Source organism: Carassius carassius, chromosome 37, assembly GCF_963082965.1.
Source record: "Carassius carassius chromosome 37, fCarCar2.1, whole genome shotgun sequence".
NCBI lineage: Eukaryota > Metazoa > Chordata > Actinopteri > Cypriniformes > Cyprinidae > Carassius > Carassius carassius.
The window spans coordinates 20,122,390-20,145,486 of NC_081791.1; the positions used below are offsets into that span (position 1 = coordinate 20,122,390).

At 36.8% G+C, this 23,097-nt stretch overlaps 1 protein-coding gene across 12 annotated transcripts in view; it reads right to left on the reverse strand.

Moving 5' to 3' along the window:
- camta1a (calmodulin binding transcription activator 1a) overlaps nt 1-23,097 on the reverse strand; it is a 381,282-nt gene that overhangs the window by 130,732 nt on the left and 227,453 nt on the right. For all 12 annotated transcript variants that reach the window (XM_059528089.1, XM_059528095.1, XM_059528090.1 and 9 more), the window contains one exon: nt 14,030-14,165. In XM_059528089.1, coding sequence (XP_059384072.1) covers nt 14,030-14,165 — 136 coding nt within the window. The remainder of the gene's footprint in view (nt 1-14,029; nt 14,166-23,097) is intronic.

Consider the following 23,097-nt stretch of genomic DNA (forward strand, 5'->3'; position numbering starts at 1 on the left):
TTTTTTATCATATTATTTATTTATTTTTTATATATATAAATGGCCCTGGTCTTATGGTCTTGTCAATGTGTGCCAATTCATCAGAACACATTTTAATGTACTGTAATTCTTTTTTTTATTCTATCTTTAACCATAAATGCAATACCTTTTTTAGACTCTGAAATATATTTTCTACTGATGCAACTAATAACTGGGCAACTGGGTAATATTAACAGATTTATTCAAAAGTTGCAATTTTTCTATTCAATCATATTGTAATGGATGAAATTCTGTACATATTTTTCATTAAATACTGTTCTTGTCTGAAACCATTAGTGATAATGTTTGTATTTTGCATTTTTGCTTTAATGAAAACAAGATCATCTGACCATCTGTACAACGGAGTCACATGATCAGTCTCACAAATTTGATTAGTACAGAATCTTAACCATGTCTCATGTATTTTACATCATAAGGTTTATTTGTTATACATTTTTCAAATTCCTGAAATCTTGTTTATTTCAGCACATTTTCATCTTGGTTTTAGACTTCTGGAGCCCACTGAATTTTTAACTGAAACGGTTAATTGCATTGCGAATGCCGTTTCATGTTGGCTCGATTAAGGATGAATTTCTGTATGAGCTTCAGGCTTTTGACTGTGTCAAAGTCCCTTTCTGTGAAAGAGATGGTGAAAGAAGGCCAAAAACGTCTCTTAAAGGGGTCATACCATTTTTTATTATTTAATTATTTTTCCTTGACATTCACCAAGACATTCCCCACCTCCCCCCTTTTTTCAAAGCTTGGAATTGATTTTCACATCTTCATGACTAACTGTCCACACTGTCAGTTTGCAAATGCAATCAATATCCAGTGGATCTATATTGGTTGCTATAGTAGTCATATAAGTGTCAGTATAATGCCATGAGACTTTCTCAAAGTACAGTAGCTGTCAGTGTGGAAATAGAGGATGGAAACTAGAAATTTTGCCATGGCTCATGTCTATAATGACATCTCGCTGCAGTGCTGAACTCGTGAGGTACTTGAAAGAACAAAAAGCGAGAATCTTTTACGCATTTACATTGTGTCCAAGTCATTCACTCATGCACTTTTCACTACATATACAATGTCACATACAGTACTTCGCTACAGTATATGAGGAGAGAGTAAGAAAAAAATGTCCTCATTCGTTTGTGAAGTATCATCTAAATTTTTCACATAAGGATGTCAAAACGGTTGCAAACTGGAAACTTAAAAGGCACAGATCAGTTGTGACCAAATCATAGTCTTATGAGACACATGAAATAAAGTCCAAAATCTTTCTGGACTTTAAAACATTGATAACACTGCAAAACAAGGTTCAATATTTTAACATTAATTAAAGCACTTATTAATCTTACTTTTAATTTCTACATATACTAATACACATTTAACATTTCAAGTAGTCCAAATTAACAATGAACAGTGGTATATTTATAAAATGAACATTAACCTAGACTAATAAATGCTTTAAAAATATGTTGTTCACTGTTAGCTCATGATACCTAATGCAAATGAATAGACCCATATTGTAAAATGTTACCAACAGCTTAACGGCAATATCAATAGTTCTTATTTATTGTCAAATCTATAAGAGACATTAGCATAGCCTCTAAACCACCAAGAAAAATAATTCAAACAAGTGAATTGATTAATAAAACAAGACCGAAACCACAGTTAAAAAACGGCCAAACAATCTAATTGTGAAAACGAAAGAGTGAGAGAGACAGAGGGAAAGGCAGGACTAAATGGGAAGAGTGCTTAACTGTTTCCCCTGTTGCCCGGAGCAGAAGGCTTTAACCTGTTTTTTCTGTTAAACTCCTCTTAAGGAGTCCTTTCATGTTAAATATCAACTCCCTCCAAATCAGCAGTAAAATAAGCAGCTCTGTGGACGTTATATTGCTCTATATAAACACTGTAGCATTCCCTTTGAACTCCTCTCGCTGCTCATTACGCCGCCTTTGAAGACGGGATGTTGGAACATTGCTACATTTTGATTCTACAGTTATTAAGCATACGCTGCAGCAAATTCCTGCTTGTACACCACGTGTCAATAATGCATGACTTAGCGGTCAGCTTTTTTTAGTCAACACCTTTTGGTGCACACTGCACACAGAGATCTTGAGCAGGTATGGGTAAACCATTGTTTCGGGGAGATTTCTGCTGACTGCGCAGAAAACATGCAATCATAAACACGCAGTAATAACATCACCCAGGGTTAACGTCAAACCCTAATGACGTCACGAAGAGACTCCAGAAACACCTGCCTCCGTTTTCACCAATCCAACCGCAGACACTCACAGAAGTCAGATCGGGGCACTGAAAGACAGTTTAACACTGATCTGAGAGCGAATGAATGAACATAGCCACGAAAAACAGAGGTTGACAGCCGGTTCTATGAACATCCTTCTGAAGAAAAGCCTCCTGGGAACTCCCTCCTTGGATCTGACAGCGCGATACATCTCTCACCTCTTCTCTCGGCACAATTATGCTGCGGCTAACTTTTACATTACACATATCACTCTGAAACTGGAGCATCTGTCGACTACAAAGTGAAGCTAATCCACTCTTTTCTTAGATGAAGAGGTGGAAAGCGAGTCCGTTACAGTGTCCAGGCCCTGATGTAGGTAATTAAAAAGGAATTTCAGATGACCTAAGAGAGAGAAAACATAAATCTTTATGAAAGCACTCGCTAGTCAGTTTAAAGCTGCATGCTTAGTGTCGTCGCTTTGAACTCGCTCGGTTCTGATTTGTGTGCTGAATGCTGAAATTCCACCATCAGCCGAGCTGACAAATGAGCTGTGAGCTGCACGTTCCCAGAGAAGAGACTTGAGCGCTGAACACAGAATCATACATCAAAACAAAGACATCTCTCCTTCATTACGCTCTCTCTACACCGGCGCACAGATTTTAGCGCTGAAGGTGTTATCGCCCATAAAAATAATCAGCGATCTCTGTCTGCTTTTACAGTGGAGTGAAGGCAAGGGATGTAAGGTCACAGCAGAGCTAATAATTAGAGGCAGAACAAGGGACGAGATGTTGATGATGGAGAGCGATGTGTTCCTCAGTCTGTAGCCTTGTCTCTGACTTTACCTTGAAGTAATGTCTCTTTCTGTTCCAATGGCTTTGAAAAGCAAACCTTGAATGTCTTTTGTACAGCTCCACTGATCAGGTACATAATAATAGTGAGAAGGCCGGATGGCCACCAAATTGCATTTTTAAAAGCTCATGCAATCAGTGGCATGCATACGACCACTCAATTTTACAAGTCATCTAACTAAAAGCCTTTATGTTCATCATTAAAAATGTATTTATGTTGGTAACACTTTACTTGAAGCTTGTGTAGGTAATGTATTATAAATTATAATGCATTAAGAACAAGATAAAATACATTATAATACTTACCTATTCATAGTTACACTGGAAAGACCCAATGTAATGTGTTATGTTTTAATGCATTACCCTCTTTAAATGTATAACCATGAATATGTAAGCAATACAATGCATCATAGGTGGTTTAAAATTGAAGTGTGTAATTTCATTAGCATCACAAATTAAACTAAAATAATTACTTTTTAGTGCACTATTCACAAGAGTTCACCAAGTGAGAATGGCTTTTAACAGGAAAAAATATATAGGAGGTAGAATTCAAATGTATTCAAATTGCTGGCTTGGCAGCCTTGTTTAAACGTACAACCCGTAATTCCGGAAAAGTTGGGACGTTTTTTTAATTTTAATAAAATGAAAACTAAAGGAATTTCAAATCACATGAGCCAATATTTTATTCACAATAGAACATAGATAACGTAGCAAATGTTTAAACTGAGAAATTTTACACTTTTATCCACTTAATTAGCTCATTTAAAATTTAATGCCTGCTACAGGTCTCAAAAAAGTTGGCACGGGGGCAACAAATGGCTAAAAAAGCAAGCAGTTTTGAAAAGATTCAGCTGGGAGAACATCTAGTGATTAATTAAGTTAATTGATATCAGGTCTGTAACATGATTAGCTATAAAAGCTTTGTCTTAGAGAAGCAGAGTCTCTCAGAAGTAAAGATGGGCAGAGGCTCTCCAATCTGTGAAAGACTGCGTAAAAAAATTGTGGAAAACTTTAAAAACAATGTTCCTCAACGTCAAATTGCAAAGGCTTTGCAAATCTTATCATCTACAGTGCATAACATCATCAAAAGATTCAGAGAAACTGGAGAAATCTCTGTGCGTAAGGGACAAGGCCGGAGACCTTTATTGGATGCCCGTGGTCTTCGGGCTCTCAGACGACACTGCATCACTCATCGGCATGATTGTGTCAATGACATTACTAAATGGGCCCAGGAATACTTTCAGAAACCACTGTCGGTAAACACAATCCGCCATGCCATCAGCAGATGCCAACTAAAGCTCTATCATGCAAAAAGGAAGCCATATGTGAACATGGTCCAGAAGCGCCGTCGTGTCCTGTGGGCCAAGGCTCATTTAAAATGGACTATTTCAAAGTGGAATAGTGTTTTATGGTCAGACGAGTCCAAATTTGACATTCTTGTTGGAAATCACGGACGCCGTGTCCTCCGGGCTAAAGAGGAGGGAGACCTTCCAGCATGTTATCAGCGTTCAGTTCAAAAGCCAGCATCTCTGATGGTATGGGGGTGCATAAGTGCATACGGTATGGGCAGCTTGCATGTTTTGGAAGGCTCTGTGAATGCTGAAAGGTATATAAAGGTTTTAGAGCAACATATGCTTCCCTCCAAACAATGTCTATTTCAGGGAAGGCCTTGTTTATTTCAGCAGGACAATGCAAAACCACATACTGCAGCTATAACAACAGCATTGCTTCGTCGTAGAAGAGTCCGGGTGCTAACCTGGCCTGCCTGCAGTCCAGATCTTTCACCTATAGAGAACATTTGGCGCATCATTAAACGAAAAATATGTCAAAGACGACCACGAACTCTTCAGCAGCTGGAAATCTATATAAGGCAAGAATGGGACCAAATTCCAACAGCAAAACTCCAGCAACTCATAGCCTCAATGCCCAGACGTCTTCAAACTGTTTTGAAAAGAAAAGGAGATGCTACACCATGGTAAACATGCCCCGTCCCAACTATTTTGAGACCTGTAGCAGAAATCAAAATTGAAATGAGCTCATTTTGTGCATAAAATTGTAAACTTTCTCAGTTTAAACATTTGCTATGTTATCTATGTTCTATTGTGAATAAAATATTGGCTCATGTGATTTGAAAGTCTTTTAGTTTTCATTTTATTAAAATTTAAAAAACGTCCCAACTTTTCCGGAATTCGAGTTGTAAAAAATAATACATAAAAAAAAAAAAAAAAAAAAATCCCTTGGCCTACAGATCCTTCAAACTCCATTTGAATTAAATTACTAAAAACTGTAGATAATACATATCATCTTATTCTGTCATTATGTCAAATTTCCCTACACATCTTTATAGTGACGGGCCAAGAATCTCACTGTCATTTTCACAGGGTTGTTTTTATAGCAGCTGATAACTAATTACACCGGGTTCAAAAGACATGATTAGGTGACTTTCTACACTGACTACAACATACACGCAGCCTTTCAATTAGCTATAGAAAGTCCGGCCCTCGCCAGAATTATAAAAACAGATCAAAGGCATAAGATGGATGGAGGGACAAACCACTTTGTGAATTAGTTGTACAGCACTCTCGTGAAATGTGTTATTGGAAGACTAACATTGATCTTCATTCCACAGTCATAGTGGCATAGTGATGCTTCATTCTACGTCAGAAACCATCGAAAATTTTACATTTTGCACTTCCTTTTCTGCTGCCCTTTTTTTTGCACATTCTTCTTATTGACAACATTTGAAGAGACAGCAAGTCATCATGGGAAAACAGTCTTTCTGCACCTTTGGAGCTAAAACTTCAACAAATCTCGAGTTTGGAGCTGCAAAACCATGGCAACGGCACACTCTAGAAACATCATAACCGGATTAATCGTCTGCCTTTCACACACATGATATACAGTGATTGCAGGAGTGAGCAGTCACAGAAAGAAATATAGCAGAAACCTTGAGAACAAACAGAGAGGGAAGGAAGGTTTAGAAAGAGGGCAAGTAAAAGAAGGACACTACATTTTACATTTTAAAAAGTGTCTTACATTCATGCATTTAGCAGACACTTTTATCCAAAGCGACTTACAGTGCATTCAGGCTTTCATACGTTTCATACATTTTTTTTTTACAGTATGACTAAGCAAATCAATTAGCTGTCTATGCATCCCAGACAGCTTAGGAAAAGGTTAGATGTTTTGGAGTACCAGGCAACCTCAAACTCTCCCTTTGTACTTCCATCAGTTTCTATATATCTGCTAATTTCACACAAGAGCTGGAAGCAGCGGTTTGTTAAGAGAGAGTCTGTTATGTCACTTGCTCCTCCTTGTCTGACATCTGGCTTCGCAAGCTGCTGCTATCGGCGACCGCATCTGCACGTGGACACACCCTGCTCGAAACAGCATGTGGCGTATCGCAAAATAATAGCCATTTTCTGAACAATTACAGACGAAACGTCCCCCTGGAGAAAAGAGATGCTGATAATTGGAACCCGAGAGCGGCCTCCGTTAACACAAATAAACACGGCTGCGTATCGCTGATCCTGCAAAGTAGCTGTTGCTTTCAATCTGGACGCAGAGTGGTGATAACTTTGACATACTGCAACCTTCCTTGCTGCTGTCCGCTGCAAAGGTGCCCACTTGATTATGGCATTACAAACGGCAGTTTTGACATTTGTCTTCATTATTATCAATGGAGAGAGGTGATTGAGCTACAGGCATGCTCCATTAGCCTTGCTCATCGCGTACTCGCACGGATGATATCACGCATTATATGGAGTCAACATGAAATAACGTGTTGGGACCGAGGGGGTCTGGATGGGGCTCTCTCGGCTGGTGGAGGTTAAGAGAGCGGGAGCTGCATCTAAATAAGAAAGCTTATTTCAATCTGTATAATTACCACTGGGTAATGAAAATCTCGCCCACCCTGCCACCTTCACTTAAGAGAAATCAATATGTATTTGGGAGTTTATTAGAATGCCGAATCATGAGTTGGGTCTTGGGGAGGGCAATATGTGTTTCAACAGCGCAAGTCGAATTAACAGCTAATCAAGGAGGTGCTTGAGTCCTCTACTCTTAGTGGCACGGATGCTGCTAGGGGCAATTTCACAAGTTTGAAAACACAATTCATTTTTTTTTTTTTTTTTTTTACAAATATTTATGGTATGACCAGGAATTGCTACTGGTAATGATGGGGCATTTACTTGCTAAAACATTCCTAAGCAATGTTAATCTTGTCAAAATTACCGACAGGAATGTTCATTAACATATCCTTTTTTTTCATACACTTTTAGAAATATGGTTTCAAATGGGGGATTTTACAATGATGCCATAGAAGAACCATTTTTGATTCTGCACATAACCTTTCAGTGAACTACTCTTAAAAGAAACATTAAAACATTAAAATAAATTTATGAAGAGCCTTTTAACATTCTAAAGATCCAATTTCAAATATATACAGTGCAAGGTATAAGGGTATACATTTTTCGGTCTGGTTCTCATGAGAGCACCAGTAGATTTGGTTTGGTGTTCACACTGCACATAGTGAGACTCTTTTAATATAACTATAAAAATAAAATAATTAATAATAGTGATAATATGTATAATTGCATTTATTTATTTCATATTTTAATAAAATAAATAAAATTATCAGTGTGATAATACTAGTATATTTTAAAATAAATATTAAATTATTTATTATTCCATAAAGTATTAAATAAAAATACAAATATTTTATAGTACAATTATTTTATAGTACAATTTCTGTATGAATTTTCATTATTTCAAACCTAAAATCAGCAAGCTTTTATTTTGCCAGGTTTCTGAAAAGCAAGTGCATGTGATACCTGTTTTAGCGCTGCAGAGTGAAGTGTGTCAATCTAAAATGTTGATTGTGCATTAACAGCGTTTTTTTTTTTTTGTCATTCATGCGCACATGTGCACCACTTATGTGAACCTCTGACTATAAAGATCCTTTTGTGCAATGGTAAGGCACTTTAATGTCAAGCTTGTAATATGCATAATAATCTTTAAAACTATAACAAAAACTTTGTAAAACACCAAATCAAAGCCTTCAAAAATGTATACTAAACTGTCTGTTTTAGTGCTTTGTCCTGAGAAATTACTTAACTGAACTAAGTAGCACATCCATTCAATTACCCTCAGATACATAAAAATGTGTCTTGAATGTTTAAAACACAAGGGCAGTTACAGAAGATTATTCAAGAGAAAATTCAAGTCCAACACTCTTTGTTCTAAATAAAACGTTTGCGTGGCTAATCAATATAAATCAATAATGCAACTAATCAATGTGCTACTATATAATTAAAATACTCTGCAATAGTAAACTGCTGCTCCTGCCCTAACTTTTCTACCTAGTGGATATATTTTATGTTAATTAACAACTTATTTATTTAGGGCTAAGCTAAAATATGTTTATACTGAGACTGAATTCTTTAACAGATATTGTCTTCCTTTCATCAGGCCCTTAGTGATTAAAGTTAAGTCATATCCAGGATTTTTTAAGGTCAAACAAGGCCATAGAACATTAGAAAATAAACATTTTTGCACTGGAAAGAAACTGAAAGCTTAGTCCATAATTCATGGAGGTCCAGCTTTAAAGCCCTTGATTCTACTTTGTACTTGCCCTTAAGAAAACTTATAGATCCTTCACAGCATCAACGGTTATATAGAATACAAATTATTATTTTTGATTCAGTCATTGCAGTCTCTCAGCCATACAATGCATTTGAAATGGTAACAATAAACAACATGCACAGACAAATCCATATTAAACCCTGCGGCTTGTGACAATACATTGATGTGTAAAGACACAAAACTGAACAGTATTTATATAGTTTTTCTTAACTCTGATTCATGCAATCTTCGAACTGTTAGGACTCACCTGTGAACGTGCCTCACAGCAGCAAGTGCATGAGGCATTCTTCTCCTTCTGCTTTATGATGGATTGTAGACTTACAAGTGCATTACCACCACCTATCTCTCAAATGGACCATTGACACTCTATCTACAATCTCAATTAGGAGTGTCAATGGTCCACTTGAGAGTAATGCACTTATAAGTCTGCCATCCGCCATAATGCAAGAATGCAAAAATTATATAAATACTGTTCAGTTTCTTGCACAGACCAATCGTTTTGTGTCTTTATACATCAATGTATCATCACAATATAGATTCACAAATATAGATTCTGTTACCATTTGCCATGCATTGTACGACTGAGAAACTGCAACGACTGAATCAAAAATCATAATTTGTGTTCTACTGAAGAAATAAAGTCACCTACATCTTGGATGCCCCCGGGGTAAGCAGATGAACATCAAATTTTCATTTTTGGGTGAACTATCCCTTTAATATCATGCAGTGTTTTAAGAAGGTCAACATTGGAAATTTGTAATTTGAGTTTTTCAAATAGTTTATCAAAATTACTATGGTTTACCTTGACAATACTGAATTGCTTAAAAATACTAATAAGCACAGTATAAGGTCCAGAAGAGAAGCACTGGCTGAACAGAGAGAGAAAGAGAAAGAGAGAGCAAATTAAGAATTAGATATAGACACTAGTAAGCATCCTTCCTCAACCACCTCTATGTTAAATGTTAATGTATTTTGTTAATAAAGAATTAGACCAGAGATTGATAGGGTCTCAACTCTGATATCAAAACTTTAAAAAAATATAAGCTTGACAAATGTATAATAAATGACTTTCAATCTAGGATAACCCCTTTACACCCTTACAAGATGTCTGAGGTTTTAACTTAAGCCCAAATGTCAAATCCCAAAAGTAAATAATAAAATAAAATAAAATAAAATCCTAGGGAGTTTTCCTTATCACTGAGGGTTTATAAAACACTATTTTATTTTCCTCTCTATTTATCAATTTTCTTTAAAGCTGCTTTGGAACAATACATTGTAAAAGGCACCACACAAATACAAACTGAACTCTGATGATCCCTCAAGTCAGCCAGAATTTACAGCACAGACAGAAAAAGTTGAGATCAGCTACCTGTGTATGTCACACTTAACTTTTCGACTTTTCAGCACTTTTCCTGCAACATTATTCATCAGATTCACCCCTTGAATTGATGGTGTTAAAAAGCCATGTAATAGAAAGACAAAACAGCTATCCTTGAAAGCGGTTAGGTAGCCAGGAATTATTAGGAATATAGATGAGTCCGCTGAGCACTGGGATCATGGGTGGTTGACTTTCTGATTAGGCCTTTGCAGCTTATGGTCAGAGGAGGAAGACGTCAGCAACAACCAGGAAAGAAACTAGATAGACAGTAATGGACATGCCTTTTTCAGGTGGCCCTGTTGCATTGTGGGAACGAGTAAGAAGGAGAAGGAGGGATGCTCATCTATCTCACCATCTACACTCTTACCTGAAGTGATGGGGAGACGTCAGGAAGCCAGGCTGCTATTTCACGCCCTGTTAAGTACTAATGCTGTAACACACGTCTTGCTCCAATTTAAGGGAACAAGGAGTTTTACTGTGAACTCAAGGTTCATCTGTTCTATAGAAAGAGAGAGAGGGAGAGTGAAGGAGGCTGGGTAGCCACCACAGTTGCCACTTAAAGGAATAGTCAAGTAGCCCAGAGTTTTACCAGCATTTGTTTCAAACACACACAGACAACACAATATGACACCTCTCGTTCACACACCCCTCCTGGAGAAAAAGCCCTCAGTGAAACGGCTCTGAAGGTGAAGGTCACGTCATTTATTTGCGTTTGCAGTAAACAGGTCTGAGGCAGACTGATAGGGCAAGGTTATTATCCTGAAGAGCACAGCTCTGATTGATCGCTCTGCACTCGGTCTGGGGTGCGCTGGGAGGATGTACTGAGTGGCCACTCCCCTATTATACTGCTGCTCATAGCAGGAGGAGAGAAACACAGGACCGTCGGAGTCCACTCACTGCTGGAGCCATCTGATCAGAGGCCTCATTATACTTCACCTATGGAGAGGCGGTCATTTGACTGTAGTCTCTTCACAAACACAGAGGGGGATTTCTTAAAATGACAGTTTACTTAAAAACAGGGCTGTAACTAAAATCATTTTGATAATTAATCTATTGATTATTTCTTCAGTTATTCAAATAAAAATGCCAATTGTTTATATTTTACTGAAAAAAACAAAACAATATTTTACTTGCTACCCATTGTTCTTCAAATAAGGAGCAAATTTAAAATAAATACAGTATCTATTTACATGATTAAATATACAGTAAAAACAGTAATATTGTGAAATACTACAACAATTTAAAATACCACTTTTCTATTTTACGACATTTTAAAATGTAATTTATTTCTGTGATGGCAAAGATGAATTTTCAGCAGCAATCAGAAATAATTCTAATATGCTGATTATTAATATGGAAAACAGTTGTGCTGCTATTCTTTTAAGGATGAATAGAAAATTTAAAAGAGTTATTTTGTTATTTGAAACAATTTTAATCAATTGAATTCTTGCTTATTAAAAAGAATTCATTTCTTTAATAAAAAAAAATAATAATAATTGTACTGGCCCCAAACTTCTGAATGGTAGTCCATGTAGGCTATGTAGTGCATTTTTTTTTTTAATGCAAACATTTAAAAAAAATTACTTTGCTGACATGAAAATATTTTTTTTTTCAATTATTAGAATTATTATTATTACTTATTTTAGCATTAACCCCACCATTTAAATTATGTCATTTGGTCACCCATTTGCCATTTCAAACCATTAGACTTTAATTCTTGTGTGAAACACCAAAGGAAATGTTCCTGTATCCTCTCTTAGAATGTCAAGCTGGTTTTATCCAGTGAAAGCTGCGGTTACATTTTACTGTGAGAAAAAGAACAACTTGGACCTTCTTCTAAACATCTCCTTCTGTCTTATCCCTTTAAGCCTGCAGTGAGCTAGGACGTGTTCTCAGTGTGCACTCTTTTTTTCTCTGTTTGCCAGATATGCAATTTTCTGCTGAGTCCACCTTAGTACCCAAAGCCTTCTTGCCACCCTTCTGAAATTAGCCCACTGTAAGCCACAGCCATTTACACAGGAAAAAACATATGGAGGCATGTTAGAGGATAAGCCTGCCAGATGACAGCAGGCAGTGCTGGCTGAGAGATATAAAAGAAAGAGAGAGGGAGAAAGGAAGAGAGAGATTGGTTTATTTGAGTGTTTCTTCAGCTCACTGAGTGAGTTCAACTCTGAGTTACCTCAGCTCAAACAAGATCTTTTAGGATAATTCAGTATGTGTGTGGGTCAGAGGACACCTCAGAGATGACAGAAGCCTATAAAGATCTTTGAAGCATTTCTCACATATATCTGAACTTTACAAGACCACTGGCTGATGTGTTGAGAAACTTTTATCACTGTAAATGTCCTTTAAGGAACAGTTAACACAAAAATGAAGATTCTGTCATCATTTATTGACTGACATTCATTCTTCTGTTGAACACAAAAAGAGATAATCTGCAAAATCATCCAAGCCACAAAAATCTGCCAGGGGCTGTCAAAAAACGTACTACAAAAGCACACCATAAGTAGTTCAAATTGACTTTGTGTGCTACATTTCAAGTCGTCTTTAGTGATTAAGCTGCTTTCTGTGTGGAATGTACAAAAATTTATGTCATTAGCCAAACTCTCTCAAATAATGGCAAATTTCATTGGTTGTTGCATGTCCTGTAAATGTGTGTGAATATGCAAATATGTGAATAAGCTTCAGGATTATAAATGAATTACTCTAAAATATTGGTGTAAGGATTTACTTTGAATAAATTTTTGCAAATAATTAAGAGGAAAGTAACGCAGTGAATTAAACATTTTGAAGTGGAAAGACTGAAATAGCATTGTCTTTTAAAACACACTTAAATAATTTTTGTTTTATATACAACTTTATAAAAAACATACATTTTGGTCTTTTCCTATAGTCCAAATGATATGAAATACAGAGCACAAGTTATAGACTTTTATGATGAATTTCTACTATTTTTGCAGTTTGAAAATCTGTTTCCAATATTGTATGGAAAACAGAAGCGCAAACATTCTGTTAAGCATCTGGCTTGATGCTAAATCATAATGATTTGAACAGCACGAGTAAAAAGCCATTTTTGGGAACTATACCTTTAAGAGGTAAAGCTAGTGAATTTAATGGATAATCGGCAGAAACTCCAAACTTCCTCTGAAACATCTGCTGTGAGGAAACACACTGCCAAAAATGATAGGCAGAGATTCGGTTGTTAGTTGAGGCCTGTTCACTGTCTAATGAGAGCTCCATGAAGAGAGAGCAAGCAGAGAATAATACACGTCTTGGCAAGTGTATCAAATATTCTGTGTGTGTGTTTTGTCAATTATATGACTGTATAATATGGGTTTGGGCTTGCATCACATGACCTCAGCATGCTCAACTATCCAGAGGACACCATACAAAATGATAGATATTCAGTTCAAACACCTAAAAACAAAAGAGTAAAACTCTGGATCCAGCACCCATACTGTTTGGTGAGCATGTACATGTGTGTATGAGTGGAGATAAATCAAAGCACGCTCTCTCACACACACACACAGCGGGGCCGTGCCAGGGCGGGAAAAAGCAGAAAAGGGCCCTGCAGTCTACCTGTGATGGCAGTGGTTCCCAGCATGGGGGAAGATTAATGCCGGCACTCTGGAGCAGAGCAAACAACCCGAGCTTAATAAGGTACAAACAATTGCTTCCATTTTGTTTGCTATCAAGGGAAAACTAAACTCGGGCTGCTGAGGTGTATTTTTTCATTCTCAAATGTGGACTAGAAAAAGTTGGAGCTAACTTGGGGACTTGCCGAGCTAAATTACGGGCTTCTTTTCTTAAGTGTGCCCATTATTTGCACCCCAACGATCTCAAAGCGGGTTGATGGGTTTGTGTGTGCTACGGTCCAAGGACAAACAGCCTCACCTCCACTCCTTGTACTTTGAGCTTCATGTGATCCTCCCGCGTGGTCTTCCCATCTTTCCTTTTTTTCCAGCAGTAGCCATCCTTTCTGTATTTCACCTTCTTCCTATTGTAGAGGATCATCGACCCATTCTGTGGCCTAGATCCAGAAGTGAGGGAAAAGGAAAGAAAAGGGTTGGATGGAAGAAAGAAAGAAAGAAAGAAAGAAAGAAAGAAAGAAAGAAAGAAAGAAAGAAAGAAAGAAAGAAAGAAAGAAAGAGGATGGGGTGGGGAGGGAGAGGAAGAGAAATTTTAGTGCTGTGGGACTCATTCGGGAGAAGTACAAAGAAGGCTGACTCAAGGCAGAGAAAGAGAGAAGCAGCGATGCACCAGTGTATACCAGTGTCACACACTTGTACCCACACACCTCATACACTTCTATATGGTCGTTTATGGCCTTACAGAATTATAGAAGAAGGCTTGAAGTTGCCATGAAATGGAATTTGAAGCCCATATTACCTCTGTAATGTGACTTCTGCTTCATGAATTTACAAATCCCTTGAAGATGTTTAGCATTTTTTAAACAAGAATCATACAGTGAGCTTTTCAGGATTTACTTAACATGCAACTTCTACACTATCGTTCAAAAGTTTGGGACCACTAATGAATATTATTATTAAAATTTACAAGGGTAAATTTATCAAAATGAAATGTTATATTTAAGATAGTAAACAGTAATTTTAAATTGCAATAATAATTCACAATATTACTTAAAAAAAAAACTGTTCTTTGATTAACTAAATGCAACACTGATGACCAAAAATGACTTCTTACTGACCCCAAACTGTGGTGTAATAATTTAATGACCATTCCTTATAATTTGTTTTGCATTTAAAAAGAATACTACCATTTCTGCAATTGAACTTTTTTAAGATTATTGTATTTCTAAGTAAAAAAGGATATTTATCCCAATTGACTGGCTCATTAAAGGTCCCATGGCATGACAATTCCCCTTTATGAGGTTTTTTAACATTAATATGAGTTCCCTTAGCCTGTTTATGGTCCCCCAGTGGCTAGAAATGTTGATAGGTGTAAACCAAGCCCTGGGTGTCCTGCTCTGCCTTTCAGAAAACGAGAGCTCAGACTGATCTGGAGTCTTCCCCTTATGTTGTCATACGATATGGATTCGACAGCACCACCACAAACAGTGTTCATAACAGTGTTCATCGGGGGAGGTCGTGGCCTAGTGGTTAGAGAGTTTGACTCCTAACCCTAGGGTAGTTGGTTTGAGTCTTGGGCCGGCAATACTATGACTTAGGTGCCCTTGAGCAATCCCCAACTGCAGCCCCGGGCACCGCAGCATAAATTGCTGCCTACTGCTCCGGGTGTATGTTCACGGTTTGTGTGTGTTCACTGCTGTGTGTGTGCACTTTGGATGGGTTAAATGCAGAGCACGAATTCTGAGTATGGGTCACCATACTTGGCTGTATGTCACTTCACTTTTTAATGCCTGATTTCTGATGTGTAGCTAATTATTCAAGTTCACACAGACTTTCTTTCTAAATCATTTAATTCTGTTTATGCATCGGTGACTCAAGCCAGTGACTAAACGATCAACTTCACATTGTTTCTCTTAGTAGCATGAAAAGAACCATTAAAGATATACATACATTAAAGATTTTAGTACTTTCTTAATATATGTTCCTGTTCTTACTATATATATATATATATATATATATATATATATATATATAAACATCTAGCAATGAATCATATGTTGAGACATAATAAAAGTGTATTAAGGAAATGCTGTTACCAGTAGCCAAATAGCTATTTAGCATCTTTTATTCTCCAGTTGTACCGTATGTAGCCTTTCTAAAACGTGTTCAAATAGGGTCAATTTTATATTCAAGTCAACTTTAAATATACTAAAACTCTGCTTTGTTTGTCAAGGAAGAGAGAGAAATCCGTATATTTCATATAGAATTTGCTGATGCAAATGAGCGGTGGAGCACGTCCTGTGGGGAAAACATGTGCGAGAACATCCTCAACTTTCCATTTATAATTCATTCTCACTTTACCATCCCACTGCCCTCTGGTTGATAATGATACCGTGTACGCATCTGAAGAGCTCTCAGCTCGCTTCTCTTTATGACAGTACACATGTTTCTCAACAACTAATAACTGCAGAGCAAGAAGGCATAGCAAGAACACACATTCGCACTCGACCATGTGTTCACACACACACTGTCTAAGAGGGCATGCACGCTCAGTGAAAAGCTACAGGCGCACACATTAAGGTGCATCTATGGCTGGCTGGGTCTCAGGAGGCTGCAGTTTTGTTGTGTGCGAGTTGGGAATGTGGGAGTTCAGGCGCTTCAGCAAAGTCTCAGCCATGAAACCAGCTGCTGTTAGCGTCTGTTAGCCAGCCATCACTTTAGCCCAGCATGGCAGCAAACATATTATAAATCTCACACACACACAACTCATACTCCCCACATACCCAAACAGCCCCGCCTCTCTGGAAACGGCAAGTTATTGTCTGCCTGCATTGTCTTGTTTATTTTATCATTTCTTTTTGGTGCAGATTTATTTATAATACTGCATACATCAGTTTGCAGCTCAGCTCATGGGGCGTCTTGTTTATCTTGCACTTTCTCATCAATCATTTCCGGGGATGATTCTCAGGGGCTGATGGGGCCCCTCTCTCCCCGCACTGTGGCCCCTGACAGCACCTTTTAATTAGAGATGCCAGTCAAAATGTGTCATGCACAATCCTCTCTCGTTCTCCCTCAACCGATTTGTCAAGTGCCATGGGTAGTTGCTATGTCTGTTTGCCCATCTCGCTTTCATTCATGCTTTTTATAAAACCCCAATTTGTCATGTGCTGACCTTAACACTAATTAATTCTGCTTCTAATCCCATCTCCTATCTCTGTCTCTTTGTTTCCCATTCTATCATGTCATCTTCATCCTGATGCTGCTTTCATTCAACTCGCTGAGCTCTTCTGTGTGAATGCCATTCTGAAAGACTTCCTGCTGCACCGTATTCATTCTCTCTCTCTCTTTTGGTTTCTTGGTGAGCCTGGGACCATGTCGGTACTGTTTAAGTCATTAATCTGCTCGTTGTGATGCCTGCTGTGGGATTGAGCATGAGATACAAGGATAGGAAGCGGAATGGAAGACACTGGAGGAAAGAGTTACAATAACCCTAATCATATTTTAACCACATCATTCCAAAAACAAAAACACACATTACCACATAGCACAGTTACATTTTGTCCACTTATTTACAGGAATATTCATTTTATTCCATCTACATTATTTACAAATTGTTCATCTATGTGCACATGGCTGGTTAGCATGGCTCCCAGTTGCCCCTGCTGGTAGATTTTGTAATTACATCATCCTGTTCTAAAAAAAAAAACAAATCTTTTTTAGTGATGGCTGTCTATTCTGACTAAACAGATCATGTGATGTTGCTGTGCTACGAGGACATGAAAATTTATAGTTTGCAGAAACAAGTGATTTTAAGCTGTTGAAATTTAATCAGCAGCAAAAGAGAACTCATTTAGCTATATGTGTGAGTTGTCTGAAAGATTGTTTCTGAGCGCTGACAGAGACGCGTGTGCGCACATGATTTCTGCTGCTTTATAGGCCTTGAATGGTAAATACACACACACACTTGTATGTGTCAAAATACTCATCTTTGCAGGTGTCTAAACACAGTAATTTAAATCTTAAGTGAAAGCAAACAGTTAAAAAAGAAAAAATATCTCTTATAGTGATAGCAGTTGTTAATCAAACAAAAAAAGAGAGAAAATCTATCACTGCTTTTGACTAAATAACTTTTGTAAATTTAATAAGAAGAATACAGGTATTTAATTTATACAGTGAATAATATGTTTAATACATTTGATTACTTTATATAGCATATATATATATATATATATATATATATATATAGAGAGAGAGAGAGAGAGAGAGAGAGAGAGAGAGCACTCCTTATTCACTTGTTTTTGTGTCCTATTGCTTTTAATTAGTTTCTTATTCTTACTTTATCGCTGACTGTGATACTGACACTGGTGAAAAGAAATTGTGACATTTTTATATCATAATTTTCATATATATTGTTCATGTGAAATAAAATTACTCATATCGTGACATAAGATTTTGGTTATATCGCCCATCCCTGGTGATTAGTCACATGGCATTTATTTCAAATGGTGTCGAAGAGATGAATGGGAATGCTAATAGATACTTCATCTTCTGCTATGCAGTATTACACATTAATGTCAGTAAAAACTGATGAACAAATCAGAAAAGGATGTTTAGTGGTAACATGTGGGAAAAACTTCTTTACTGTATAGTAACTAGCCACAGGCCTGTGCATAAAAATGTCTTTAAACACCAAAAACACATTCTGTTCCTATGCCAGTTTACTTATTGTTTGCTGATACCATGGCCAACCTAAATGTACCTACAGAGCGAAACATAAAACAACAAACAAAAACATCTTATAATGGATCCTTGTCTTACACAAGGATGAGTAAAGATTCGTGAGTTGAAAATTCATAGGGTTCAGGGCCATCTCTAGCTTGGAAAAAACTTGTGGAATTGGGGTGAAGCTTATAGGTCAAAGGTCTCTGTACCTTACTTATCAGTGGTAAGCAAAAGTTATCCGATGTTGCTTTAATCCACTCAAAGACCTTCCTAATGCACCACTTTTCAATTTAAGGCAGTTGAAGGAGTGCATGGCCATCTTCTGGAGTGTAAGACAGACTGCTGGTCCAGCCTGTGAGACTTCTGTCTCACTCTCTTTGTACATAAGCCATTCAATTATATTTATCAAAATTATACATAATTATATATATAAGGAAAATGCCAACTACTCTGTTATCAAAAAATAATGACAGGAGGCCATGTGTCTCAGAGGCCTAAACGTGACAGATTAATATGGAAATGCAGAAGGCCTTTATTCAGAACAACTTACTGTGAGTCAGCCTCAACAAGTTACCTTCAATCTGCACATGGGCTCATTCAGAACCTCAAGAGATCCTTAATTTACCAAAGCTGATTTCATCCAGGTATTTAGTTTACAGTGGTCATGTACATTTTGTGTGTGTGTGTGTTGCCGTTTTCTCATTATATTCCAAATGAGTTTGTGAAAATCAAATAAATGCAGGAAAAAGAACAGTGTGAAAACAATTTAACCATAGAGTAAACTCTTTCATTTTGTAAACATAAAATGTAACCTATCCACAGACAGTGCTGCTCAGAAAAAATTCCATTGGCAGTATGTAGGAAGTTTCTTGACTAGACTGTCCAAAAGCCCTAAAATCGGTATATGAACATCACTTAAAAATGTATGTATTTCACTGCAAAAGTCTGTCTAAACTCAGAACAGTGTATCTATTGTTTCTTTTTGTGAAATGTTTGGCTTGAAAAGTGTGCTTGTGCAATATTGGTGTAAAATAAATGCCACTTGGCTTGATATTTTCTTCTATAATGCAATAACATTCATACACTTTTAAGTGTGGCTTAAGTGTCCGAAAACGTTTAGAGATTGCTGTATAGCTCTGAGCGTGATGCTTCCAAAAGCGAAGCATCTGAATTATAATTGCTGTAATTCCTGCTAAAGAAAAGTCATCAAAATGCATTAGAGAGGGTGAAATGTTTGGCTGGGTGATCTAGTGCTACTAAAGCAGCAGACCAGGCAGCTTCTCTAAAGTGCTACAATTCCCTTGGAAAGAAGAGGCTGTTTGATTAATGCAACACTTGTTGTTTTTCTCTGCTCTCAACCTGTGAGTATATGTGTGTGTGAGCGAGAGAGAAAGCGAGTGAGCTTTTGAAGATCAGGGAGGTAAGCAGGCTGAAGCCAAGCTCCACAGGAGGGAGTGGGCATGTGCTGTCATCAATTACCCATCAGGCTTTCAGAAACCACTTCTAACGGCCAGCTACCACCATCTGACATTTCTACAAACATGGAAACCGATACTCACACACAGAGTCATGCATGCAAACACATAATGTGCACCATAAGACCTGATATAAAATAAATAGTAATGCATACCTAGATACTCAAAGGTGCTTACTCACAAAAAAAAACACACACTGAAACCCTGAGAGAAACCAGATGCACACACACACACACACACACACACACACACGCGCGCGCGGCCTGTCAATCTCTACTGAATCAGCATTCAGCATAACATACCCCCAAGTCATAATGACAGCCTCAGGAAGAGTGATGCATCACAACATTCCATGATGCCATGTACTGGTGCTAGAGGTCTGGGACCTGGGTTTAGGTCAGTTTGGCTATATGCAGTATAACTTCAGGTTTGAGATAATTATAATGAAAAAAAAATGCCTTCAATGTAAAGCATGGGCAAATCTATTCAGTTTTTAAATTATGACTTTTCAGGTGGTTTTCTTAAATACATTATTACAGGAGATTTTGAGGGTTGAATCAAAAGTCTAAGCTATTTTAATGATATTTCAAACAAAAACTAGGGGCCCTATCATACACCTGGTGCAATGCGGCGCCATGCACAACGCAGTTGTTTTTTTAGTTTCAGCCCGATGCAGTTATCATCTTCCTATCCTGTTCAGGGGCATTGTTGGAACTTTGCTATTTTGAGGCAACTGAAATAGACTACGCCATTGACCAACTTAAACCTGGACTAAAGTCAATGGCGCAGTCGTTTTTTTGTTATTTAAAGAGTGCGTTACTAATATATGTCTATAGGCTGGTCAACAACGCGTGTATACTCTGCTTATCACACACACAGGGATGCGCAGCAGCACACATACATGGCAAAAATTAAGAAATAAAGGATTTCAATGTAAAATATTTATTATTAATTAATTATTCTGTAGGCTACATACATTTAAAAATGCCTACATATCATAATGGATAGTCACTGAATGTCTCAAGATTAAGGCTACCTATTTGCTAGCGCTTAAGCAGCTCCATTTCGTCTCTGGAGACGTGTTCAGTCTTTAATTCCGCTGTGAATAGCGAATCCGCCATGACGCAAGCGCAACAGGCTCTTAAAGGGAATCGGAAATGAGACAGTTTATTGCACATTATGCCCAAAACACACCTATTACTCATTAAAAGAATGGGGACAACCCTTTTAGACCATGCGTTAAACCGTTTAGACCATTTCCCCATTGTTAAACTAGCAAAATTGGTTTCATGCCCTAAGTGCACCTGCGCTGTTTGCTTTAGACTATGCATTAAGTTTGTTAAAATAGGGACCTAGGGTTTATAATACACTATATATAATATAAAACATACAATCTAAAACAATCTATCTAGTATTTATATATTTTATATATATATATATATATATATATATATATATATATATATATATATATATATATATATATATAAAATACATATAAATATATTTATAAAACATATATATATATATACACACACACACACACACATATAAATAAACATACATATATACATATAAATATATATAAACATAAATAAATAAATATATATATATAAATTTCATAAACAATCTGCACAGTTTCTGTTCTAGTGTTTATATATATTATATATATATATATATATATATATATATATATATATATATATATATATATATATATATATATATATATATATATATAATATATATATATTATATATATATATAAAAACACTAGAGCAGAAACTGTGCAGCTTGTTTATGAAATTTTGCCACATTCACAGCTACATTCCCTCAAAATCATACCAAGAAATGCTGCGAAGGCAATGTTACACAATGAAGGTTAAGTCTGACCTCCCTGTCAGGTGAGTTTAAAAATCCTCCCTTTCTCTCTTTCATATCTGATTTCCTGTAAACCAACGCTTGTCCCTTTCTGCACAAAACAGATGCTCTAGTCATGGTTATCACAATGGGAGAACGCAGAGACAATTCAAAAAGAACATAAATTACAATGATTCACACAATGTCTCGACACTTCTAGACCTAAGGGGTAGGATAAGAGATGGTGGAGGGAGGAGCCTTTGCAGAAGGGACATTTAGTGATGTCATTAAGTGAAGTGACGTGACATTCAGCCAAATATGGTGAACCATACTTGTGCTCTGCATTTAACCCATCCAAAGTGCACACACACAGCAGTGAACACACACCCAGAGCAGTGGGCAGCCATTTATGCTGCGGTGCCCAGGGAGCAGTTAGGGGTTCGGTGCCTTGCTCACCCACAACCCTAGGGTTAGGAGTCAAACTCTCTAACCACTAGGCCACAACTTCCCGATGTGACATCACATTAATGATAAACAATTGAATTCCAAAGTAAAAATCTTATTCACTTTCTCCACAGGGAAAATTATTTTCAACAATAATCTACACATTTCTGAGGTCAGATTTAGAAGTTTGTATAGGGACGATGTCAATCTGATTTTAACTTTCAGGCAATTCATTAATCTGAACTACACTACCTGTAATCCTGTGGTGGGAGCAAAATAGATTCATCAATCAGAAATGTTTTTAAATATTGTTTTATGCATAAAAACAGAGCCAAAATAAAATTTCAACAGCAAATCAGAAAAAAAGAAAGATTTAAAATAAGTAAACAATACTTTATTTATCAAGGATGCATTAAATTGATCAAAAGTGGCATTACAAAAATAATAATAATATTGATAAAAAAACAATGCCACAAAAACATAAAATAGATTCCATTTTAATTTTGATCAAATAAATTCAGCCTTGGTAAGCATATTATCATAAATAATTTTAAATAAGTATTTTTTTACATTTTATTTTTTATCTATATGCTAAAAATCAATGGTTTAAAAATCTGCAAAACAGTATTTAAATCTGTCTTATTCTCAGATTTTTATAATTTTACTTCAAATCATATTTTAATGCTGTCAGTTATTGATTAATTTTTTTAATTAATTTTTTATCTCTAATAAGGAAATGAATGGGAAATATCCATCTAGATCCAAGGCCACTAAAAATGTATCCAGTCACTGTTGCGCTCTATCGGTGATAGGACTACATGGTACGTTCAGCGGTGCACAGTGTTAGCAAGCAGGCCTGCTGGGCTGTTCT